Genomic DNA, 27,112 nt, shown 5'->3' on the forward strand with positions numbered 1-27,112 from the left:
TTTGCAGCACATGATTGCAGAATAAAGACAAGTGCATAATTTCAATGTTAAGTTATTTAAAATTCAAACTTATCCTCATCAGTTTGAAAAAAAAAGTTGGAGTGAGAATGAGAGAACTCAAAGCCAGTTTTATAATTGTAGAAAGCTTGGTCACCGTCATTCGTCATGCTGATTGCCATGTTAATTGTTATGATATCTGCACTTTCATGATCTGCCTGTATTAGAATGGGCAACACCTTAGTATAGTTTTGCTTTTTCAGCATTTGTGACAGGGCAAAATGAGGGAGCATTAGAAATACTAGAAAGAAATTTATCATTATGAAATGGAAGACATCAAAAGATTTATGCAGATTTATCATCATCAAGATTTAGCAATCAAAAAAGATTTACTTAACATGCAGATAATAATAGAAGACACAACCAAAGCAGGAGAATTTGGAATTTCTTCATTCAGTAATCATATATTTTTTAAAATCTTAATCTTAAAGTATTTTCAGCAATATATCAAAAATGGCTTTGATAGACCAGTGCAGGCTTTTAAATCTTAAAGCAGGCAGTGGCTGAAAAGTGGCTCAGCAAGGGTTTAGCACTGAGCTATGGTTGTTTGGGAATCCAGGGTTGTTCCCATACCTTTCATTAGTAAAAAAATCTCATTTCCCTCACTAAAGATAAGACTACATACTGAAGAACCAGTCAGGTTTGCAGTGCATTTAAACTCTCATACATCTACTGAGCTCAACTTGCAGCCACTACGGATCTCTTTGATTCATCGAAAACGTTTACCATAGGAAGACATTTATATTTACTTGCCAGCTGCTTACAAAACCCACAAACACATCAGCACTCTGAGAGAAGGAGGTTTTTCACATCATTTTAGATTCAAATTATCCTGGATGACCAGCAGCGACTTCAAAAATCCATGTGAGGAAGCAGAGCTATTCAAAGCTTTCTAAGAAAAAGCTCTACCTTCTTGGAAGTCCTGCCTGTCCTCAGGGCCCTGGGCTATAAAATCTCATCCAGACAGTGCAGACACATCAAAAGTTCAGTTATAGCCTTAGCTGGTACAAAAGCTCTAGTATAATATGCATTTGAAAGGCCAAAGACAAACGATACTCTTCTAGATGGTCCTCCTCCAGTGAATGTTTTCTTTTATTCATGTGGCCAGGATGCATCCCTATTGGAATAGCAGTACAGGACAAGAAAAATCAGTGATTATATATGCACTAATACACACACATATATATATATAAAAGCATACATATCTATACACGCACAAATGCCCCCATCTATGCAATACATGGCAATTTTAACAAAGTTAACTGTATACGAGCATGTCGCTTTCCAGATTGTGGGCTATCATGAGACATGAAGTACCGATGTGTTACAGACTTGTGAAGTGTCCATTTTGCAGAGGGAAAGGGGGCTACGAAAGCCCTGCAAGTCTTTAGAGGGTATATTATGACTGATTAACTTCACGGACTGCATTGGTTAATGGCTGATTTGGTTTCCAAAAATCTCCAGTTGCTAGCTCAGAAGAGTGTGTTGAAATACAGTTCACTTGTGTAGGTTGTTTACTGGGGTTTTTTGGTTCACTTGTTAAAATTTTAGGCCTAACTTTAGCTATTCGTTTTCATCAAAAGAAAAACATGTACAGCAAAACACAAACTTTGCACTTTTATTAGTAACTGTGCTTTTGAGGGAGAAGGGAATGCTAGACCAGCCGACCACTAACAGTGAGCAACTCTTTGCTTTAAGTTAACAAAGACGGAATAACACAGAGAGTCCGAGATGGTGATCAAAGTTAGTGCTACAAGACAGAAAGTGTTGATATCCATACACTCTGACAGTGGCAGGACCTCACTGTGTTCCTCTCTCGGTTTTCCACTCTTCTGATAAGCACAGTGCTGAGCTGCACAGGGTTTGTGTCCACACATATCACTTGCAATTCCCTTGAGGTGCCCTTCCCCAGGAAGCTGACACCAGTGCTGTATCTTCAGCGATCTAGAGGCTGTGACAGCAGGTGAAAACAAGAAATTACTTGCACAGCATCATATGCATGACCAGTAGAAGGGATCATGTTGGGAGTGGTGGGTTTTATGCTCATGTATCTGTGTAGGTTTTGAGAACTGCACTGAGAACTGCCCAGCACCGAGGAGTGTGAGTGTCCAAAGACTTGACTGTGAGCCCAGCCCAGTGACTAGGGGCAGCTTTACAAAAGTGTAATCATGTGCTGGGATTCAATCAGAGCAGGAACCTCACATGCTCCCAGCCTGCTGGTGTTGTCTTCTCTGCTGTTCCAGAAAGCTGTGCAACATCTTCTCATCTCCTTTTTTCAGCATTCTTCCTTTTCATCATTACAACATCATCTGTGATCTCTCTAGTTGTCTCCTCAGTGTGTGTGCTCAGCATCCTGAGTGGGTTGACTGGCCTTTACATTTGCCAAATGATTATTTTTAATATTGGAAAAATTATTTTTCCCTATGCATATTATTTTTTCTGTGACAAGAGTGGCATTTACATTTTTTATCATTTTTAGCACATTTAGGTTTTTCTCTTATAGGTTAGCCAGAGGTTATAAGGGTAAAACCTGTGGCCAAATTCCACAGTTGCATGAGAGTGACCTCAAAATGAAGCCAAATCAATAGTTACGGGAGACAGAGCAAATGTTGATGAATCCAAAGTAAGTTTAGAGGACATTCTTTTTCTAAATTTTATACATTTAAAATACACACGAGGAAGTATTATGATAGTTATTTTCATTTTATTGACATATTTGTTTCAAATTATGCTTGCAAGAATAGTATCCAGCTCTAATGCGGTATTGAAAGAAAACTCAACAATTTTTAATTTATGTGGCTGTTGCTTTATTCCTGTGGGCAAACACTATTCAATTAATCGCTGCAAGCTGGTGAGTCCTGTTTCATTAGATATCACATCCCCCTGATGGGATGCTAGAGGTGTTCTAGCCCAGCAGTTCACAGCCTTATTTCTTTTCATAGCTACACAAATTCTCTGCAAACCGTTCTCTGAGATACCGCAGCTTAGTGCCCCCGCACCCAGTGAAAGAAATCTATCCTTCAGCATTTATAGAAGTGTACTGTTTAATAGGATTGCATTTAAATTTCTATAAAGGTTGTCAATCCAATGCTTATGACTCAGAATGGAAACTTCCTCCTAGAGAGACTTCATTTAACCACTGATACAGAGAGTGAGCAGTATGCTATAAACTTTCTTTTAAACTAACCAGTAATCCATTCTGCCTTCAGCAGTTTTATTACTTTTTATTAAATGCAGTAGAGATTGTCTATTATTGGAAGGTGTTAAATAGAATGAAAAGGCTTTTTGACAAGACCTGCTAGACATATTTTATAATGTATTTTCTATTCAGAGCAATTTCTTTGCTGCAGACTAAACAGAGACTTAATCAAGATTTGACAGATTTGTTTAGAAGCAACTCTTCTTCAACAGACCCAAAATCTTTTATTATTTTTACACAACTTAAGACAGAAGGATTCTGAATTCCTTCCATAGCAGTGACTGGTTTTATTATTACTTTTTAGATGGTAAGATACCTAAAAGACAAATATGTACAGAAAAACTGAAGGGATTTTCTGAATTATTGAGTCCTGTTCTTTCATGTTAAAAGCAACACTTTATAGCATCACTTTGATAAATGTCTTGAGCTCTGTCTTAAAAGCAGTTCATTTTTTTGCCCCTACTTAATGATGCTGGAGACATGTGACAGACTATCCTCACACTTTGGAATCTGTAAATGTCTGTCTAAATGTATCCATTATTAATTTCTAAACATTTGTCTTGAACCAATGTTGCCCTTACCTTTAAAAAGAGCTATTTCTTCTCTGATGTGTCCCTCATAAACTCCCTAGTCACCTGATAAACAAGGATGCAGTCAATGTAGATAGCTTAGAAATTACGTGTATGCACAGAAATTATATCCAACAGAAATTGTGTCTATTCAATTATCAAGAAGTACATTATATTTAAACTTTTTATAACTTTTCTCTGGTCTTCCATCATTTTGTTTTGCCATGCTACCTCATCTCCTCTTTCCTGTTCTCCCAGACATACTATCTTTCCTCCGAACCTATTCCAGCCTAAATTCAACGTGTCAAAAATGGGCATAGAGAATTACATACGTTATTTCTGATCAGGTGCACGAGGGCCTTGCACAACGGCACTAACGCCCCCTGGACCTGCATTTCCCTTTCCATGGCCACACTGTCAGGGCAGCTCCCAGCCTGCCTCAGGCCTCCCCCTACGTCATTCTCAACCCAGACACTTAAGCACAGCATTTTTTACTACTAAACTTCATCTCATTCCTATGACTCATCCCCAAAGCCACTGTGCTCTTTCTGTCTAGTATTCCAACCCTCCTTTTATTCAAAGACAATAAATAACGGATAAGTACAGCTCATATTGCAAAATTAAGCAGGCTGCAGGTTATGGATTGCATCATATTTGAAATAAGCCACACAATTACAGAGACTTTAGCAAACATTCTGTATATTCAAGAATGATATTAAAAATTGAGTAGGTTATTATTTTATAAAAAACTTTTTTCAGTGTAAATGCAATTTGATTTTTGTCTTCTGTTTTGAACATTTAGAGTTCATGCATTATTCCAGTTAACACCAGGTTATTTCAGTGTGAAGGAAGTCCCCATATGACACAGTCCTGTCTAATATTCTCTTTCAGCCTTGACCATGCACACAGAGATAGATAGCCAGAGAAAGGATAAGTACAAGTACAGTGCAGCAGCTGAAGACACCTGAACCTGCTTTGGAGACTGGAACTATGACTCAGTTATACTTGGTTAGGGATTATGGGTTAAAGAGCATCTTATAACTTGTAAGACTGCCCATATTCCCAGAGTTATGCTATGGTTATAACTATGTGCAACCTAGAAAAGAAAGTGAATTTATTTCTCATGGTTATATGTTGACAATCTAGCTGGCATTCACAAGCAGGAGAACATAATGCCTAAAGGCCATCTCTTCTGCCACTAAGAACATTTCTCATGTTTTCTCGTTCTGAATTGATCACTGTAGCTAGCAGAAATCAAAACACCTAACGAAATAATTATCATGATGTATCATTATGGGAATAATCCTATATTGCCTATATATACTGAAATATCATACCTCAGCCTACTGCAATGTGTAGGTAGTATTAAATTGGTAAAAAAATCATAACGACCCTTATTCCATCTGCTTTAAACAAATGACTTTCTACCACAGCCAAAAATAGCTTAGCTTTTAGGAAGTTTAGTGAAAAATTAAACCCCCCTAAGGAAACACCGTACAGGCTATGCTTATGGAAAATTATTCTCACAGTAATCAGCTGTACATGCTGTCAAACTGGTTCTGTTCTGGTTGCTTAGCTGTCTACCAACCTCCTCTGGCTTTCCGCCACGACCTCTGTGAAAGAGCTGCTATAGCAGTACAAAGTATTTTCTCAGAAAGCCTTATTAACTGTGCCGTACAATTCCAGTTTTCAAACAGCTACTGACTGTACTATAATTATTTTAAGAGTATTTTAAATGAAGATTTTTTTTCACCTTTTCAATAGATACAAGAAAATCCAAGGCCAAGAAACCTGACTAGACAAAGCAGGTCAGCATTGCATATTACACAGTTACAGCAAGCACTGCAAAATTAGAGTTATGAGCTCAAATAAAATCTCTTCTGGTCCTCTTAAAAGCCATAAAAATATTCTATCAGCTGAAAAATAGCAAGTCTGAAGCTGAGAAGTATATATTTTTATAAGACTGATGGTAAACTTGAAGAACTGTGACATCTTAAAAAAAAAAAAAAAAGTATACATCCTCACAAATTTATTTGTCACAAAGAAGTACAGAAAGGAACTTGACTAAGTTTCTCTCCTTTAGGTTGTAGCACACAGAAACAGTACTCAGCAATGGTCAGTTTCAGGAGGCAGGTTCCTGTGGATGTTCTCCAAGTTTAACATTTACTCCCTCCAGATCTGTTGCTGGGTTCTCAGACGTGTTTACAAGGCACCTGGGCAGTAAATCTCTATGGAGCTTCAGGCACTGCTGTGCTACACAAACAGCAGTATTTTAGTTAGCAAAAGAACAAAACAGCTAGATTAATTCCCATAGGACAGCTTCTTCAGGTTGAGCTGATGAGCATGAATGAAGTAGATGTCCACATAACGCACTGATAGCATTTGTACGTGCCATCTTAGCATACCATGGGGAGAGGCCTTAATTGAAGGTAATAATATGGTAGCCAGGAAAGCACCAATTAAAATAACTTGGCTGTCTGTGCTAAATTCTAGATATTCCTAGGGTCTTAAGGAAATCTGTTTATCTTTATTTACTAGGATGCAATCAAACCCAAAGATTTACTTTCAGACTTCATTACCTCTGAGGTGAAACAACTGGACAGACTGCAGATTTTCTTGTTGATGCATCCTACACATAAGCAACCGTCAATTGACTGCACATATAATTTTGAAAAGAAAAAAAAAAAGGATGGTATTCATCCACCGTCTCAAACCAGCTTGCAGCATGTTCAGTTGCATTTTGTTCATATTTGTTAAAGCTCCTACCCCATATATGTGTTAAGCTTCTAGATTTGTTAAACATATAATCTTTTTCCTATAAAAACAACACAGTTCGCTGCACCAGTGGCTCTAGTTGGCCTGGAGCTGATGTAAGTAAACTCCCTGAACACAAAAATCAGGCTGATCAAGATAAGCATGTTCTCAATCTTGCTTTATAAGGTGGAGCCATACGCCTTCAAGAACACCAAGAACACTCATGCATAAAGGCTGTTCTTTTTCTTTTTTCTTTTTTTTTTTTTTTTTCCCTAAATCTTTGCATGAACTAGCAAAACCACTCAGAAGCAAGACAATTAAAGAAGCACTAATGCACCAGAGACATTGTGATGCAAAAAGGAAGCCCCAGGTCTGGCCACATCTGTCAGATGACGGCTGACCTTGGATGGGATCTTGCTCTTTGGCCTCCTAGAGAGAAGTGGCAGTGGAACAAGCCTGGCAGGACACGGCCAGCCCTGACACACCACGGGGCTGCAGGAGGGATCTGTTAGCGTGCGCCCAAGCACAACCCCAACAGGAACCAAGGTGCAGCTCATGCCAGTTCTTTAGGGTTATTATGTGCCAGAAACAGAATTAAAAGAAAAATTTAAAAAAAATTAAAAAAAAAAAAAAAAGAGAGAGAGAGAGGAAGAAAAAAAGAAAAACTACATTAAAGTTATTAGGTCATCCATCAGGATCCAAATTGTGATTGTTGCTGAGTCACGCTACATATTTGCCAGCTGTTCATTGACCTATTGGGAGTAAACTACTGATCTCAAGCTGGTTCTTCAAGGGAGACTATGTACATTATACTTAGCGCTTTCAGTAAAAAAGGTGGATTTTAAATGCGGTTGCTTGTGCTCCCCCCACGCAGTAAGAACGAGGCTTCCCGGTCAGAACCACACTGCTGAGGGTGGGAGGTCAGTCACGCTGCAAACAAGAACTGACATTTCGAAGCAAAGATTTCTGTTGTTAAGGAAATGTGCTCTAACAACAGATTTGCAGACTGCTGTAAGGAAAGAACATGCTTTTCTTATTTTCTTTTTTTTTTTTTTTTAAACTGGTAAAGTTCTTGAGCTTTATGGTGGCTGATTAATGGCTGAAGGGAGATTTCATTATATTGGATTTTAGAACCTGTCAGGAAACTTAGAGGGAGGAGTAAACATTCCTTTCAATACCTGTGGATAAATCAAAATAATCTCATTTACTCCACTCATGGTTATTGCTGGGTGTAAAACTCAGGAGTCATACCTCTGCTAAAGCATAAACCAAGCAAAGAGAATAAAGAGTGTTTCAACAACCCCCACGCTATACAACTCTGAAGAGAAGATTTGATGCAAGGTTAGCTGTGCTGGGAAAGAAAAATGTTTTCTTCCAATGTGCAGAGCAGCTAGAGAACTGTTCCACGGTTACTGCAGACAATGATCAATAAATAAGTATTAAGAGGAGAGAGGATGCCTCAAATTCCAGTATGTCATTTGGTCCATCTTCTCCACAGTCCTGAAAAGAAGACTGATACAGTCTGATATTTCAGGCCACAAAGGAATTGTACAGGAGCTCTTGAAAAGAGGTTGATCTCCCCATAACAGATTTCAAAGTTAACCAGAACTGCCCATATCTTACCCCAGCATATTCAAAGTATGACTCTACATCCAAAGTAAAATCCATGTTATCCTCTGCTGAGCAAATCAGAAGGGCAAAAATAGCTTCCCTTCAAGTAAGCAATCTGAGGTTGAAAACGAGGGCTAGAAAAGCCACAGCAAACAGAAAGACAAACGTAACAGGCACTACAGGGAGAGAAAAAGTTCTAGCTGGCACCCAAGATGGCATTCGTGCAAGAAATGAAAGAAGTTATTGTCCCACAGCATCAGTTCTCAGGCTCCAGCCTGCTCAGTGTGTGGCTGGCCCACAAAAGGAGAGGATTCGTCCTACTCACACTACATGTCCACATCCACACAGAGTTAGCAGGGGCTTTATTGACTAATTAAAAACTTAATTGTCAACTTTGCAACTTCTGTGGCTACTTCATGTCCTTCTATAACTGAAATCTACAGGATATAAATTCAATACAGAGGAAAAAAGCCATCATAGGATCCAGATCCTCTTTCTTCCAGACTATTACCCACCTGAAACAGACAATATAACATCTCTGAGAAAGGAAATGCAGCGACCGAACCTGAAATCAGCCATAACTTAATAGATGACTCAGTTACCTCCAGAGTGAGCTGGGATTCCTAAACATTTAAAGGTTCAGTGCACAGAAGAATAGAAATGAATGAACCTCTTGTCAGTAAAATAATATATCATTTGCCATCAGTTCAGTAATGATGTAAACCCAGTTCTCTTTGATGAGGTCTGTTGAGAAAAACAATATGTTTCACTTGAAAAAAAGAGAACTTGTCTTCACAGCTCAAAACCCACTTCCAACCACAAAGACAGCTCCTTTTTTCGGTTGCCACAAGCAGTTTTGCTGTAAGTGGACTGGTGTTTTCTACAGGCTCAACCAAATAGGGTGTTGAGGGAAAGAAGCTCTTCCCCACTTTTGTTCATTTTTGGTCTGCCCTGTGGACATTCCCGTCCCGTGCGGTGACCATAATCACAGGCTCTCACCCTGGATCTGCCCCAGCCGTGCTCATGTGGTCACTGCAGCACAGTCTGCACTTGTCCCGGGCTGCTCCACGTGTCACCAAGCATAACAGGGGATGGAAGAGTGATGGTAGGAAACATTTCTTCTATGGAGAGCCACATTCTCCTTTAAGCCTGCTCGTTCTTTGCTGTAATTGATTCTCTTCATCTTATGGAAAAGAAGAAAACCAAACTGCGTGGACCTAAATTGAGCACTGGGACAAAATAAAGATTTAGGAAATACAGTGGCACTACTAACAAAAACAATAAATCCTTGGAGAACTAACTTATTCTTGCATTTAGATCATTCAGATTTTGCTAAAACCTTTAAAAATATTATCACTTGTAGCACTAGAAAAATGAACTTTAAGTATAAAGTTTTCCTTACCCTTTTACTCCATTTTCAATTGTAGCATGTTATTTCTGAAATTGTGTGAATATTTAAACTCTGAAACTCAAAGTATGAAAGTATGAAAAATTACCATAGAGGTAATTTAAAAGACAAAATTCGGAGATACATATTTTCTGACAAAGATTAAGTTTGACAAGGATAATAAAAACTGTTTATTAAATAACTATTTATAATACAAACCTTTACAATCATTACACTTGCTTATATTGATACACATTATGTCACTTCCAACGTATTTCAGTATCTCAGTGCTACAAGCTTGTATACCAAAACAGAAAAACACAAAAGAAGAGCAGCTCTCCGTAAAGCTTATGGACATCAGCCGTGGGTAACTACAGTAAGGAATTCAGAGGAAAGCCTCAGATAAACAATGACAACAGTTTCCCTGAGACAGGTCAGAAGGAGCATTGTAATTTCTTCAAAATACAGACATGTAATTCTAGCTGGTGGTCTTCCTTGAGATAACTTTGCCTGAAACTGGACATTTCATGCAGGAATAGCAGCTCATTGCTGGTATTACTGCAAATATAAATATCAAAGGCAAAAATCTATTTTCCAGTGGGTCCCTTAGACTCAACACCTAATACTGATATTTCAATTTCCCTTCAGGACTCGCTGCTTTGCTATGATACAAAAACAGAAACAGCTTTTGCATAATTGATGAAACACAGAGTCTGGAAATAGGCCTTTTTTTCCTTCCCTTTCCTGCCTGCCCCTATTAAAAAAGCAAACAAAATCCTAACAATAGAGCCTGAAGGTTAAAGGGCCCTTATGAACAGCTACCAGCCACCTGGTCTGAGAAGAACAGTATGAAGCAAAATGTATCACGCATAACACCCAGAACTCTCTTTGAATGGCCTGATTTACACCATAGGGAACAACAAAATAACAGAAATGAGAAAAAAAAAATCAAGGAACATAAGTGGTCAGAAAGGTCAGGACAGTACCAGCATGTACTCATCAAAAGTGTACTACATTTTTAGCTATTTACACTATGACCACCAACAGAGGTACATAAATATCCTTGAAATGGCTTTGGCTATGAAATAATTGTTTTATGAAATAAAAAAAAACAAAGCAAAGCCAAACCCAAGTTTCTTGTAAAGTGCTTCCATGTGTTTTATCTTTTCATGTACACTTTCAACAAGCATAATGCTGCCAATATTCTTTAGCTAAAATATTTCCCCGTCCAATAAAATATACACATACTTATACAAGAAAGGAGTGAAAACTGAAGAACCTAGGATTGCTGAGAAGTACTTTGGAAGCATTGGTTCCTACTGTGTTGTTTTGTTTTTATTTTTCCTTTAGAGCAAAGGCCCAAACCACTTCTGCAAGATCTGCAGATTGAGGAGGCCTGTATATGCATATATTTTAAATTATTTTTATACTGGAAGCTCAGGATTTTCCACCATATCCTCCCTTCCTTACACTTTTGGACACAGTTACAGGCTTTGTTAAGTAGAGGGATAAGGGCCTATAAGCAGAGCAGAAGGGTTTGCCATCTGTTCCTGCTCCATCTTTTGGAACATACGAAGTCAGTACAGCTTTGTACAAAGACTTGTGTTCACAGGTTTTCCTCCTGAGCTTCTCTAGTTCCTCTCCTTCTATGCTTCTTCACTTCTTTCCTATAATACAAAGTAAATAATCACGGGAGGATTTCTGTAGCATCTTGCAGATGGACAATTAATTTAGCAGGGGATATGAACCCAACACATTCTTCACCTAAAAACAGGAGCTCACTTTGACAGCTGTTTTTCACTTTTGCATGCGAGAAGCATGAGTATTTATTTCATGCAACCAAAAGCCAGGCTGGGCATAGGGCAGCTGTTCTCTGCGTCTTCAGGCTTCAAAAGGTCTTCCACTTCCATCCCAGCTATTTGCTGTCACATGTGGAGAAGCAGGGGGACTAGAAATCTAGCTGACTAAGGCTGCCGACTGTATACGTGATTCCCCCTCAGCAGCCGACCCCCCGGAGAGCCTGAAGTACTTGCCACTGTTTTTAGGTCTTTCACCTGAGGCTGCGGCCGGCTGGCCGGGCGGGGGGGCTGGGAGCCCCTCACCTGCCCCTGCGCGGGGGCACCAACGGGATCGCCCTGAGCACCCGACCCGCGCAACGATACACCGCACTGGTGCTGAAACGCTGGCATTTCTGTGGAACGACTTTTGAGCTGCAAATTAAATCAGGTTTCATCAAAGATTTAAGGGCTTCTGGCACACCCTCGTTCCCGAGCCCTGCGCGAGGCGCGGCTGCCCCTGGCACTCGCTCGGTGACGGGCCCCAGCCGAGCCAGTGGTGCCGTTCCCGGGGTTTCGGGACTCCCCCTGCCCCAGGGCAGCACGGCCGCACGGTTCCACGGCCCCTCGCCCGCAGCAGCCCGCGGCTCCCCCTGCCGCGCTCCCCTCCCGCCCCGCCCCGGCGGCTCCCGTGTACTCCGGAGCAGCGCTGCGCCGGCCCCCGCAGCCCACCGGACCCCATCCGGGGCAGGCGGCGGTGGGGACAGAGGCGACCGCTCCTTCCTCTTCTTCTGCCTCTTCATCTCCCCCCTGCTCCCCGCCTCCGCAGCCGCCGGGCCGGCCTGGCAGGTACCGAGGCGGAGGGCGCGGGCGGCTGCGTTTGCCAGCGGCTGCCGGGGCGCGCCCCGGTGGGGCGGGAGCGGGAGCGGAAGGCGGTGCCCACCCCCCCCTCCCCGCACGGCGCATGGTCGCGGCGGCAGCGCGCTCGGCGGCCTCCCCTCTGGCTGCCGCGCGCTGTGGTCTCGCCCGCCCCCGCTGCCATGTTGGATCGTGCGGCCGCCGGAGCCGGGCCGGAGTTGGAAGTTTAGCGCCGCTCGGAGCGGCGGGTGCGATCGGCTGCCGGCGCGGAGCGGTACCGGCGCGGCTGCACCTCCTCCCCGCGCCCCCTTCGCGGGCGGCCAGCAGCTGTCCGAGGCCCCGCCGCCCCTCTCCACCTCCCTCCTTCCCCGGCCCCGAGAGGGAGGCTCCGCGATGCGGCTGCTGTGAGGCCGCGGCGGCAGCGGAGGAGGAGGGGGCCGCGGGCGCCAACGGTCGCAGGGCGGTGAGGGCAGCGCCGGGCCGGCCCCGGCCATGAGCAGCAACCCTCAGCAGCAGCCCCCGCAGCCGCGGCGGGTCAGCAATGTGGGGTCCCTGCTGCTCACCCCGCAGGAGAACGAGAGCCTCTTCAGCTTCCTTGGCAAGAAATGCGTGGTGAGTCCCGGCCCGCGGCGGCGGGGAGCGAAGCGGAGGGGACGGCCCGCGGCGCTCCGGGGCCTGGGAGCCCGAGCCCGTCCCCACCCCGGGCGCGGAGGGCCGGGGGAGGCAGGGGGCGTGTGAGGACAGGCCGGCCGGGGCGCCGCCAAGTTGCGGGCTGCGGAAGTTTGAGCCGGCCCGGCCCGCTCCGCTGCCCCGTCCCGGCGCCCGGGAGGGGGGCGGCCTCCGCAGGCCTCGCTCCCTGCCCGCGTCGCCAGTAGCACCCCGGGCGGAGGGAGCGGAGCGGGGGGTGCCGCGGGCAATGAATGGTGGCGACCGCGGCTGCCGGGGGCCCCTCGTCCAACCTGGCCCGGCTGCCTGCCCCGAGCGCCGGGCCCGGCCTCGCCCGCTGCGCCGTGCGGGCTCCAGCTGGAGCGGTGCGCACCGGGGCGGTTCCGAGACCGCTGGGACGGGCTCTGTCCTTCTGCCCTACCTTGTGCATTGGTATCGAGCTCCCGGTGGGCAGCCGGCGGGGCTCAGCCCGCCCGTGTTCTACAGGGGAACTGACCAGCGAGGGAGCAGCCGCGGGGCTCGGCAAAAGTTCAGCTGCTCGGCGAGGCTGGGACGAGCCCCAGGTGCACCTGCGGTGTAACAAAGCAATGTTGGCGAAGTTAAAGGAAGGCTCGTATCAGTGCTAGGCCTGCCTTGGGTGTAGTCTGTGCTTTTCCTAGCCTAAACAACAGGTTCATGTACCTAAACGTGACCCAAATACATTTTTTTCCTGTTTTTTATATATATGGCAACATAATAGTTAAAATAAAAAGCCGTGTAGTAAATGTCTTGCCAAGTATATCAGTAAGTTCTTAGTTTTCAGAATACTTTCTTGCGTGTTAATATAGAACTATATTAAAACTGCATTTATCTGTATTAAATAACTACTTGAAGGCCTCAAAAGTTAAAAACTTTCTTTAGAAAATAAACAGCTTTTAGAAAAATTGTATTTTGGAAAAAATGAAGAAAATAAAGCTGCTTTTTTAAAAAACAAAACAAAACAACAACAAAAAACCAACCAACCAAACAAACAAAAAAAACCAAACACACACCATTTGGTAACCACTGACAATTATGTTACCTCGCTGCCTTCTGATGCTTTGTGTCCAGCACCTAGCATACTCAGGCACTGTGCATCTTGCTGTAATGTTATGACTGGTATTTAATGAACTTAAAATTATGATTTAAAACAGGATATCCGTGCAGTCATAATGGATCCACATAACTCTTTGGACTTTGAAATGGTATTGTTGATCAAACTGGCTGTTGTAAGGAAAGCATAAGATGCGGTAGCTGAACAGGAAGTAGTTGATATTTACACTGGGGTGGGTTAAATAAGATGCTGTCACAGTAACTAAGTTAAATGGGTCAGAAGGTGTGACCATAAAGTATGTAAAGAGAGACTGCTTTTTGAAAACCTATACATTGATAAAATAACTCACTTTCAATTTATTGAACTACTTTCAGGCACACTTTTCATATGTTTAGCTCATTTGCCAAAAAAACCCAAACTTTTCTCTAAATTCAAAAACAGTGCATGAATTTGCGTAAGTTGATTTCCAGTTTGTTTTTCTACAACTCATATTTTCTTGTCAACTGAACGTACTTTTCGTTTTTGTTATGCTCAGCTATAACACTCACCTACTCAAGTTCTCAACTTTTCTGCATAAATAACATGTTGAAAGCACACTTTGGAGGTAAATATCTTCACAGTATCTGGTAGTCATGCAATTTGTGATGGGTTGATAGTTTCATAGACATGACTTTATATCTTTCTTGAAACTACCTGTTCTTGCAGTTTACATGGAATCTTGGATGACTTTTCAGCTGAGGTTCTTCTAATTGTGGCCTGTTCTCTTCCCCTTTTCCCCCAGCCCTATATGCTCTCTAGGTTAAGCCTAGGCTCTTCTTGCTGTAATTCAGGGTCTCTGCTCAATCTTGAGGAGTTAAGCCTTGAAGCTCTAGAGATATTTAACCAGGCTTGTTTGATTTATTGTCACCAAAAAAGGTGACAATTCAGAAACTAATTAATGAACAGATTGAACATCTCTGTCTCTTGGAGGGCAGTGTCTATCAGAGAAGTGGAATGGATGCCTTGAGATGGTAACAGCTTTGACTGTCTAACTGGAATCCATAATGTCTGTCTGTCAGAGCCTGATGGTACTCTTGACCTTCTAGCCTGACTCAGTGTTGGCATGCTTTGCTGATAAATTCCTTTTTACTGTAATGTACATGATATTTGATCTCTTAATAACTATGTTTGAATTATTAATTAGTGAAACTTCAGACTGTAAATGCTACTTTTTAAGAAAGGAAAATCTTGTGAGTTTTAAAGGATGGCACAAGCTTGCTTTCCCATCAGCTGGACTGACTGTGCTACGCGGTGGTGTTTCTGTCTGTGTGGTGCATGGATGGTATTGGATGTGACATACACTTGCCATATTGGCACAATTTTAGGTTATGTTTGACTTGACCTTACGTTTATGTCACTAGTGAAATAAATGACAGAGGAACAGTTGAGACATTAAACTATTATCCTAGAACCTCTATTTGTAGTAATAATTTATAGTGTTCTTATGGAGAGCATAGTGCTGGTATCAGTCCTGAGGGACTTGGGCAAGAAAGCCTGTGCTTTCTGGACCTGATTTATTTCTACCGTCTTTCCTTTTACTCTGTTTTTGACTGATAACAAGGCAGCTACTTTGAAATAACATTGAGGATTTAACTGCTTGATTTTTGCTCTGTGGAAAAGTGAAGGAATTTATCAAGTAGCTTAATTTTGATTGAGCGCTCGCAACCTATGAACTCCAATGCTGACATAATTTCAATGGCATCTTAAGTAATGATGACTGATAAGCACAAAAATTATCCGGGAGTGGGGGAAGTGGTGAAGAGCCATCGCTGTGTGTGTTGCTGAGGCTGATACCACTTTCTGGACTACTACTGATACTCTGGGAATCTTGTCAATTAGGAGGCAAATGTACACACAGGTTACTGATTTTTTTTTTTTTTTTTTTCTTTCCCTGCTTGCTGAGCTGTAAAACGCTTATCTAAATCTATAAGCAATTAAAATACCTTCGCCCATAACAGATCAGATTTTCAAGACCAAGCCACTGGCTAATAGTCAAAGCTGCAGCTATGTTAATTTAATTGAAATATGAATCCAAATCTAGAACTACTTGCAGTAGTTGTCCAGCATAAGGTAGCCCTTTAGGACTTTAATTCTTGCTTAGGCATGCAACTAATTTTCATTCAGGTACATGACATTTGTTATCTAGGTCAGGTGTAAAATTTACTATCTGTAAAAGTTTTTTCAGTAAATATTTGTAATGTAATGAAGAAATAAAAGTCTGTGTCAACTTCTGCTAGGGTGAACTATGAGATTACTTTTGTACATGTTAGTGAAGTATTTTCATGGTTATGCCAAACTTAGAAGTTTTTGCTTAAGTCTGCTTAGTTATAAATCAGTCACTTTGATTTTCTTGTAATGAATGAGATTTGTAAGAAAAAGCAAATCTAGGTGTCCCATTAATGACTTTTGATAAGGAAGGTATTTTTATAATTTTCATGACTAATATTGGTCAGTAATGTCACTGAAAAACTAGTTTATTCTGTAGAAATAATTTTCTATCTGGGAGAGGCCTTAGGAAAGGAAATATGAGAAATGTGTACTTGATAACATTAGAAGTAGGTGATGGAGTATGGATATTGTATACTGCTTACAAGTGGGACTCAGCACTTGGATAATGTCTAATGAGTAAGGCTAGGATTAGGTTATTATTTGTAAGATCATGCTATGGTTGATATGGTAAACAGGAACTGGAAAAAAAAAAAGCAAAAAGAGAAGTGACACAGCAGCAAAGTAAGAAAACTGTTTTGGCTACTTTTAAAGTGCATGTGACCAGAATAATGTATGTCAGAGCCAAAGGACAAATTACAGTAATGGTTGACATAAAACAAAAATAAAATCCAGAATGGCAGATATAGCTCTTAATTGATAAGAATTAAAAGGTTTTATCAAGAAAGGATTTGCAAGATTACTTGTGTGCATGAAAACAGCATGAAGTAAGACTTGAAGGTGGGCTGCAGGTCTGAGTAATGGGCAACTTCACGTGGCTGAGAAGTGTTGGGACTTCAGTTTGAGTTTGCACTGCAGGCCATACATCCAAAAAAGGTTGAGATTGTAGTTTGAGAAGAGTCCTCTCTTGAACAGATAGGAAGAACTGAGTCACCAGTTCAGTGCTGGTTATCTTTGCATGTGGTTTTAAATGAGATGCAGAGGGAGAAGACAAAGTGTATATGATAGGGTCTTGTGAAACGGAAGAATATTGAGAGTTACGCCTGGATTTCTTTTGAGGTCTGTCCTGTTCTATCAAGAGACATGTAACATCTTCAGATGCCTCACTAATATCCACTGCAGTCACTTCCCTAAACAACTTGTCAGCAATGATCTGCCCTTTTAGAGGGAATGATACTGGCTTTTGAGAGTTCTCTGAACCAAATCTGTGCCTAGAAAACTGATTTTCACAGGGATGGGTCAGGTCAAGCTCTTCAGAGCAGGTAGTTTTGCCATCATCCTCAAACTGCCTCTGTGTATCTAGATTATGGTTAGTTACCGTAAAGTGTTTCTCATGCTTATCTTCCTCACAATTTGCTATTAAACTAAGGTGGTGAACTGTGCAGTAAACAGATTATTTACTTATGGATGAGGTGTTTTGAGACCACATGTAAACATGCCACAAGGCATTGCAGCTCATAGCTCTATATATTTTAGGCAAAGCATCAATTCACAAAGTGTGGAATTCAGTTCAGGACTAAGAAACAATAAATTTAGATATTAAAATCCCATCATTGTCATTCGACATTATGGGCTGCTATCTAAATCTCCTGTTCAGCCTAAGTTAGAAACTTAAAATTATCAGCTGAATTTCTGTCTTTGTTTCAGTGACTGTAGTGGTTAAATCTCTTCTGACCGTGCTTGTGGCTCACAAGCTAGACACAGAAATTTGTATCTTTACAGGCAAGGTGAGTCCTGCTGCAAATTTCAGTCACTGTTCATCTCTGTTATGAAGTGTTATGTGTTGTTAAACCAAAGGTGATTTAATAATATAGGACTGGAATAAGTATGTCAATCTATTAAGGCTTCAGCACTCATCCATTCTCTTCTGAGCTACTTTGTAGATCTTCCCTCTGGTTTGGAGGTAGTCAGGTGTCTTAAGTCTCTTAGCATCTCTGTAGTTAATCTGCTGGTGAAGTATACCACTCGTGCACCTGATAACATGCTCTGGAATCATATAGTTTACAGAAACAACAGGATGAAAACAATTTATAGTCACAAGCTGTTGTGTCATAACTTACCAGCTCTTCACAGCAGAGTCAGGTGAGGGAGTTCGGAAGACCGCAAAGTTTTAACGTAAGATTCAGACAAACAGTCGTGTTTTGACTACAAGATTTGCACCAAGATGTCTGGATATCACTTGTTTAGGAGAACACTAATGGAAGATGTAGTTTCTTGTTAGGAGATAAAGATTGAGTTTGCTATTTTGTGCAACTATGTAAATGGAAAGACTCTACTTTGTTTGTCCTTTAGTGGATAATTGATGTGGTTTCTCTGCAATATCTTGTAATAAATATCTATTTGAATGTTATCACTAGAATGTTTCCTCTATGATTATTTTTTGTGGGGTTCTCAAAGGGTTTAGTATAAGCCAGATTTGTAGCGAGCAGAGCATACAAGATCCATCTTATACCATGCAGTTTCAGGGTAAAAAGGTGATAGTGGAGAATGTTCTAACTGTAGATTTTGAATCTCTTATGTCAGTGGGGTTCTGGTATTTCTGCCTGAAAAAACTTCCCTGTCTTTTCTGTAGGGCTTGTGACCCTTATTGCTCCACCATTACTGTCTCTAGTAGTGCTGGAACTAAGAACTTGTTTACTACTATCATGGTAAGTAGTGGCAGCAGTTGCCTCTGGCAGCTCCTAGCTCAGTGCTGGAACGGAGCAAAGTGTTGAAGTGGTTTGCATATGATGAGTGAGTGTCGTGTAAGAACTTTGCAGTAGTTCCGTAACCAACATGATGGAAGGCTTGATTCTTTCATTGACCTTTTATAGACAGCTCTGCAGTGTAGATGGTGAGCTTTAAAGCACTCTGTTTGTCAAAGGAAGTTTGTTGTTCACTTAAGCAGTGTGGTGAGATTTATGGTGTCCTTTCTTCCAGTGAGCATACTTCATAGGCTCGTCTCTTGAGGAATCTCTGAAGTACAGAAATAAAATGGAATATATTGCAGGAGACATATGAAATCTGTCATGGGCACTAGAAAGAGTTGCATATTGGTAGGTTAGGGTACAATTTCCTCAAGAAGAGTTGGCATTATGTGTTACTTGGGCACAGAGGGATTTTTTTTTATTGTCCAGTTTGTTTTCCTTGTAACAGTAAATCATGCAAAATTGATTTAGTGGAACTAGAAGTATATCTTCATGGGTGGTTTTAAACAGCCCACTCTACCAGGGCATGACTCAGTCAGATGCTGTACAAGATAGTTTTATTTCTCAACATATTTGCTTGACTACACTGCTACACTAATTTCTGTGGCTTCCAGACATGTTGTTTATGCCTGGATAACCAATAAAATGGGCGCAGTAGGTGAGCAGTTGCCTTTGGGACAGTTCCAGTTAAATTCTAAGATCCTGAAGTGTGCTGTGGCCTTCACAGGACAGGAGCAGTGTACTAGAAGGGCCAAATGGAAAAAAAAAAAATGTAATGCAAGGAATCATAGGGACACTTTTTTGGAAAGCTGCTTAATTCTTCAAATTCAGTAGTGTGTTTTCAGCTAGTCATGAGTTAAAGGTAGACAATTTTCCTAACACCTTATCGTGTTTATGCAGTGAATGACACTTCAGGCAGCTCAGATTAGAATGCCTGTGTTAAGAATGTATGATTCTGGAAGAAGTTCATTAAATTAATTACTCAGTTCCTGTAGTCTTAATGATCTGTGGAGAAGATCATTGCTGACAAGGAAACTGTTGCTGCAAAGCTGCATGGCACACTGGCAGATTTGCAGATTGCAGCTCACCTTGGGCACTTGCTTTCGTATATGCATCCCACCTTGTTGAAACTGTTTTTCCTGTACTGTTTATTTGGCTGTCATTAAAATCCTCACTCTAAAGCAGTTTTTCTTATTTTAAGTTTTCTCAGAAGTAGTGTTAATGCATTTTCCAGTTCTCCTGTGTGTCTACCTTAAAGCAGAAAGATCACATTAGAGCTTGCTGATCAAGGTCGTGTTTCCATTTCTGTAAGATAGTTTCACATACCGTTTTCCCCTTCAGAACTTTGTGTAAATCAGAACTCCCCTGCATTCATCTCATTTCCCTTCAAAGCGAATGTGTTATGTTGCCTTTATCTCCCCTTGTTAATTAAACACTAAGCAGCATCAGGGTGGTATAGTTATACAGGAGCCTGTCTCTGCTCACCAAGTGTATTTTGTATGCAGGGGTTCTATGCCTGCAATCTGAGAAATGCCAACTTAACAAGAGAAAATGTGTCTTTTCTCCTCTTTGAAAAGTTAAGAAATCTGTATTTCATTATTTGCATTTTAAACTATGGAAAGATAACCCTTGTCTCTAAGATTGCAAACACTTTGAAAATGCATTTACTTCAAGTGTTATTGATGATGGTTTTCCTGAAAGTTAGCCAATGCTTGGTAGGATTATTTACAAGAAAGATTAAGTTAAAATATGGATTCCTAAGTAACATTCTCTGAGTATTAAGTAACAAGGCCTATTACTTGCCTTCCTGTGTAGACTGAAGAACAAGAAGAATATATGAGTATGGGAATTTGGCACTAATTTATAAACACTTTCTCCCCCCTCAAGGTGATGGCCAAGAGATTTATTCACCTGTATGTGATATGTGGATAAAAAATAATATTAATTTATTGTATTAATATCTTTGGGTATAAAATTTAAGAGATTTTTTATATCTTTCTTTGTATATTTTATAACAGAAGCAGTCATTTATTGACCTAAAAAGAATCTTATTTTCTAGATAGAAGATACATCTGTTAGATTTTTATACAGCGGACTACTGTGAAGTCGGTAATGATACTTTAGAAATCAATTTAACCACTATTTCTCTTGTAAGCCACATCCTGCTGATTTGCTTTAAAGTCCTACACAGTGACCTCTGTACCTTGACTCTTGTGTCTCCTTACACTCTTTTATCACACTTTAACAAGTTCTCTTCTGTCCCAGCAAAAGGGTTTCCTCCCCTTACTTCCTCTTTCCCCTTTGTACCTCAAGTGTTTCCAGGATCTTCCTTTCTCCCTCCAGCCCCTGCAACTGTAATCTACACAAAGGTCTCCAGGTAGAGTTGTCTCTCCTCTTCACCATTCTTCCCCTCACTCCCTTTTCCCGCTACTTCTCAGCTCCACAAGTGCTTTATTCTCAGTGATGAACTTGGTGTCTTGTCAGACATGCAGTTCTGCCCATACCCAGGGCTGGTATAGACATGGCTTGTGTTCTTCTAACTCAACAGAGCATTGCACAAGGAAGAAAATGAAGAGATGGTCTCTATGCCATCCAGCTGTTTGCTGCTGCATACACAGACTGCACTTCAGCCTCAGATATGACCGTTAGAGATTTCTCTCCTATTTAATCTTTACTGGCCCAAAATCATTGTTAATGTTGCTACTGAAAAGAGAATGGTAGACAGGAGAGGGGGAAGCAAAAACTGGAGTATGATATTCCTCAGGCTTCTTGCACTGCTCCACCCTCTACTGCTGCTTCTCCAGGGAGGACCAGACTCTCCAGTTCGTAAGCTGCTATATTAAGAAACTGTATACTGGAAGATACAGCTTCAGCAACTCCACAGGCTCAGATTTGAAACCACAGAATTGCTTAGTCCTGCTTTAAGTGAACTGTAAGTTATTTCCTGCTCCTCTAACCATGTGACAGCTCTCTCTGAGCACAGCTAAGATGTGGTCATTCTTTGTAAGCAGACTTTTTTTCTTTTACTCCCCCTCAGTTAGCCAAAGCAAATAGAAACATCACTTGGCTTATGACATGGAATATACACAAAGGCATCCAAATAGGCTTCTCTCTGTGAAACTGTGCTTAATTTTTGTGGTTAACTGAAAAGAGGAAGAAAACTATGAACATCCTGTTAGTGGTATGTGTTCTGTACAATAGCACAGGGAAAAGCTTCCCCTCGTTTTTGCAAAGAAGGAAGCAGTAGTTTCTGATAAATAAAATGCAGGGATGTTTTTTCTTTATTTGCCTTTATTCTGTAGTTAGGAATCTCTCAGATATGAAATAGATTTTATAACTGGGCACACGGAATTCTTTGTGTTTATATTTTTAGTAACCTGGCAATTAACCATTAAAAAAAAATAGGTTTGGGGCTTAGTTTTCTGCAGTTTTATATCAACCAGTCTTTTTTAGCCATACAGTAGGTGTTGTAATTTTGACCTTTCTTAAGCAATGTGGGCCTCTTTAGGTGTTATACTGCACTTTTAGCACTGTTCTCTGTTTGTGTAGCTGCAACTTTAAACTGAAAACTCTATAAGGTTTTAAAGTGTCATTGCAACAGAAGATGCTGGTTGCACTTGATCTCTTGAACTCAGTAGTGATTCAACAAACTGCTTATCTATTTAAGAAAATAATTTGTTTTAGTTTCGTCTTTGAGAGATTTGCCCATATGCTATTCAGGTGCCAAGATTTATATCCTTGAGAGATGGTTGCTATATCTGTATCTCTGTACAGGGTATGCCTTTCCTTGCCTTATTTCAAGCATGTACAAGATGCAACACACCCAGTTGCATTATGTTATTGTTTCATAGCATGAATGGAGATGGATTTCTCTAGGAGGTGTAGATTTTACTTATTCCATGTAATGGTTTTCACTCATCTTTTTATGTCATTTAGAAGGGCTCTCTTTTAGGGTTTCTGTTCTTCACTGAGACTTTTCCTTAACAGTCTCTTTGAACACCTCTGGCTTTTGCTGCCTGTAAGCAAGAAGTCCCATCTATTCCAGTGCCCTCTGTGCTGTTTAGATGAAGGTTGCTTATTGAACAAGTGTTCCTGCTGCTCTCCCAGCTTCACACTGTGTAACCCAGGGGTCCATCCCTCATGCTAGCCATACCTGTCTGGACCATACTTTTCTGTTCCCGATAACCAGAACTGACAGGCTCAAAATATGAGATTGCCACCCAAGGTACATTGAAGCTTAGTGGCAGAAGGATGTGTCTTGTCCTTTCTCTCACCTCTGGTCAGCCAGTTGTGATAATGTATTGATGCTGACAAACTTAAGTAGGGCAGTAGCACGAACTCAGGCACTGTCTGTGACTGTCCATGGTGTTTAATTTGTTGGCACACTCCCTGGCACAGGTTTGGGTAATGCTAGCTAGTGCTCGCCCAAATTAATGAGCATGGGTTTGGGAACAGAATGGTGTAAACACATAGATGGTATGGGTAGGGCCATCCTTGCCCAATTGGTGTTGTGTTGGGAGGAGAGTGAGTTCCTCTGTGCAGATGTGCTTTCTGCTGTTGCCATCAGATCCAGAAAGTGCCCCTGGTCCTAGTTACTAATATTTGCATAACCAGTCAAAGGTACCAGGAGACAAAAGCAAATAAGTGCTGGGGATAGAGAGACAAAGTCAACCATCTGTTCTAGTGTTTTAGTAGCATGTACATCACAGAATAAGAGTCAGTTCTGCTGCTCTTCTCATAACCGTCCTCTCTGACATCAAGCCAGAGTCAAACCTGGTTTTCATGCCAGCAATGAAATTCAGGTTTGTCTCTTTGCTGTCAGAAATTGCTTTTGGAAACCTGAGAAAATGCAGGTGACTAGAAGTTTCCAGCAGACAAAAATGTGCCTGTGCTTGTAGCAACCTACTGCAGTAGACAAATGAACAATTGCATCTGACATGCTGTGAACACAAGCTTGTAGGGCTCCTGGTCCTCTTCTCCAATTTCAGGAGAAAAAAAATCTGCTAAGGAGATCAGGCTAACTTGTAGCTGTGCTTCTACAGATTGCATTAGGTACAGCAGGGGTGACCTTAGAGGCTGCTGCATTTTGCTTATTTCTTGATTACAGAGCACTGGCCTACCAAGAAAATGAGTTCCTGTCTAGAGCTTTCTTTTCTGATGAGTAGTTTGTAAGTAATTTAAGAGAACTGCTCATCTTCAGAGACTCCAGGGATGTGCTGAGGTCTCCTGGAATCTTCCCTGCAGCTGCGTTTCGGAACATTTTAGCAGGTTTATGTCAGTTCAGACACAACAATTTGTTTCCCACTTAAGCTCTAGAGACAGTTCAAGGGGGTGTTGGAGTGTAATTAATGATAGTTTAATCATCACATACTCTGTCTGTTCTGGCATCTTGCCTCAATAACTTCATTCTGTCCCGGATGTAAAGGTGTGAGCTCTGGAACCTTTTCAGTTCTGTCTTCTACATCCACTAGTTCTGTTAGATAGTGTTTAGATGCCTCAGTTCTGTAGACAATTACCTGAAGTTTTTAATTTTTTTTTTTCTCTAGTGTGATCTCTTCTTCCTATTCAAGCCATATTTTTTCCAGTGTCTGGTTTTGTAAGTCAGCACTGGGAGGAACTGCAGCCCTGGTGGTGCTTGGCACTGTAGAAGCAGTTCTTCCACAGCAGGTAGTCATTGCTTCAGAGCAGAAAGGAGACAACAATCCATCATGGATTTAGAAGCTGAGTGCTTTTAGTCTTAATTTCAGGATGGTGACTTGCATGTCTATTCTGGCTGCGATAATTGCTCTAGCAGTGAAATGACGCAGTACCCATATCTGTGTCACTGGAAATAACTTCTTCTCCAAGGTCACCACATACAGACAATATCACTATGATGTAAGTCTGAATTAGCAAAGGGTGTTCTGTAGTTGTCTTATTCTGAATAAACAAGCCAGCCGTAAATAAGGATGTCTGCCATGCGTCATTAAGGCTGTTTTTTCATGTCAGGTGCTTTTGGCACTTGTTGAAGTGCAGCGTGGTGCCCTGGTTTGTTGGAGTAACCTAGTCCTGAAGTGAGGTGACATGTCATTTCTTTGACTCTGGGATTCTTCAGAGGACTGTAGAGTTTGTCAGAGAACTGCAGCTTTTGCATGGGGGTTGGCAGATTTAGAGATCTTAGTTCCATATCAGCTAATATAAAACTCTCAAATCCTGTAGCATATTGTACATCACATGATGGATGGCAGAGGCTGTCTTCTGAAGGATGCACTTTTGAATGACAAATGTCCTATGGGGTGCTTTCATCGCTAAAGCTAGTCTTGCAATTTGTCTGTAAATCTGCTTCATCTTTTGTAAATAAGTCCATGTGCCTGGGAGTGAATTCTGGACTACCGGGAAATTGGGCTTTCCTTTTTCTTCCCAGGTCTCGTCAAGGTGTGGCTGTGTTACTGGCATACCCCCATAGGGAGAACATTGCTGTTTGTACCACAATATTGAAGTTTCTGGCAAACAATATAATTCCTAGATCTTCTGAGAAGCCAGTTATACAGACTTTAATTGGATGTTCCTAAAATTTGCTATACGGAACCTGTAGCAACCGTTATGCATTGCTGTTATGTAGGTCCCACTCCTTATTTCTTCCAGGAGACTGGAAGAGAGATCCTGTTTTTATACTCTATATTTCTATTTTTTTAATAGGGTGTAATTTTTCTTGAATGCTGTCTTGATTGGGTGATCAGCTTGTTTTCTCTAAACTGTATACTCCTGGGACTGATAGTATCTTCTGTATACTGAACATAAAGAGCTTCCTGTTTTTATGCTAACAGATTGAGGCCGTTCAGGTGCTCAGAGCTATTGGTGTAGTTAGTTGATCACAAAGGAAAGGCATATCCACAGAAAAACTGGAAACTCAGTGTCTGCTTTGATAAGGAGGACCTCCTTTCAGTCATTGGGATTTAAGTTATATCTGTACCCTTATGGGGGAATATCTGGTTTCCAAAAGTGTTACACATCTGAAAAAAGTAATCAGCATGTCACTACTAACCTTTTTAAAATAATTTAATGGTTACAACAAGTATTAATTAAGATTTTTTTATTCTGTTAGTGTGGTGTCACAATGTACTTGCTGTCTTTATAGTGTCATAAAAGCATTGCAACTTATCATTGCACAAGTGGAGGTTTTCAGAAAAGTGGCAAACACTTGACCTGGCAGTAGGGCTGTTGCCAGCTCTCCCAGGCAGCAGGAACCAGTGACATTGGGTGTTTTAGCCTCACTGGCAGCTCCAGAGCAGGCCAGAGACTTGCAGAATAGCAATCAAATCTGATGCTTGATTAGAGTAATGATACTGGCTGATTGCACTGCCAGTGCAATACAGATTGATTGTTTTCAGTATTTCATTTTTACTGGGATCAAAAGCAAAGCTGTGTTAAGATCTTTTTCATTAAATTTGTTATTTTGGCTCAGCTTGCACTATTACATTAATTCAGACAACACTCACCAAAAAGAGTAAAGTACAGTTTCAGACCTAACATTTCTTCTAAATGTTCTTTGTAATAACAATTTTCTGTCTTAAGAGTTTTTAAAAAATCTTAAACAACTGTGTTCATGTCACAATTGTATTGGTGTGACTTTGTGGATTCTAAGCTCTTTTATTTATCTAATAAATATTGATTGTCTTTATTGTTAGCTTTGTTTCTCACAAAATATAGTGCTACTTCAGTACAGTTGTAAGTAGAGTAAAATAATTGTAGTATTATCTGTAAATTCAGGCTGGGACATATTTTTAACTTTTCGTGTAGCATATTTGTAATTGCTGCGGAACAGTGTTCACAAGTTATGAACTGGAACAGAGCAGTACTGGAGAACTAATTATCTTCAATTTTTTTTTTTTTTTTTTTTTTTGGTGGGGATACTTTTGTTCTGACCCATCCAAACATAGGAATATTTAAGAATAAAAGACTGAGAGCAATACCACTGGCTCTGTTCCTCAGTTCTGCCTATGGTTGCTCATTAGAACCACTACATGAAGTTGTACTACCAGCTGTGCACTGAAGGAAAAAATTACTATTAAACTGGAAACTGGTGAGGGGACATGAACACCAAAGTGTTGAGTACAGAGGAAAAATACATCCTGCTGCCATCTTTCTGCTGTCTTTGTTGTATAAATAAACACTTTATCGTTAACTGTAAATGAACAAGTTCTTTGTAATTTGTGCTGTTGTGCCCACCAGAACAAGGAACCTGGTGATAAGAAATTTTCTGGCACCTTACAGAGTTACAAAGGAAGAATCT

At 41.0% G+C, this 27,112-nt stretch overlaps 1 protein-coding gene across 2 annotated transcripts in view; it reads left to right on the plus strand.

Moving 5' to 3' along the window:
- The first annotated feature begins 12,328 nt into the window (after positions 1 to 12,328).
- The window catches only part of WASL (WASP like actin nucleation promoting factor), a 50,326-nt gene continuing 35,542 nt past the window's right edge, over positions 12,329 to 27,112 (plus strand). For both annotated transcript variants that reach the window (XM_082043695.1, XM_082043696.1), the window contains exon 1: positions 12,329 to 12,822. In XM_082043695.1, coding sequence (XP_081899821.1) covers positions 12,703 to 12,822 — 120 coding nt within the window. In that variant the 5' untranslated portion in view covers positions 12,329 to 12,702. The remainder of the gene's footprint in view (positions 12,823 to 27,112) is intronic.

This window comes from Streptopelia decaocto, assembly GCF_964273445.1.
Source record: "Streptopelia decaocto genome assembly, chromosome: 1".
Classification (NCBI taxonomy): Eukaryota; Metazoa; Chordata; class Aves; order Columbiformes; family Columbidae; genus Streptopelia; species Streptopelia decaocto.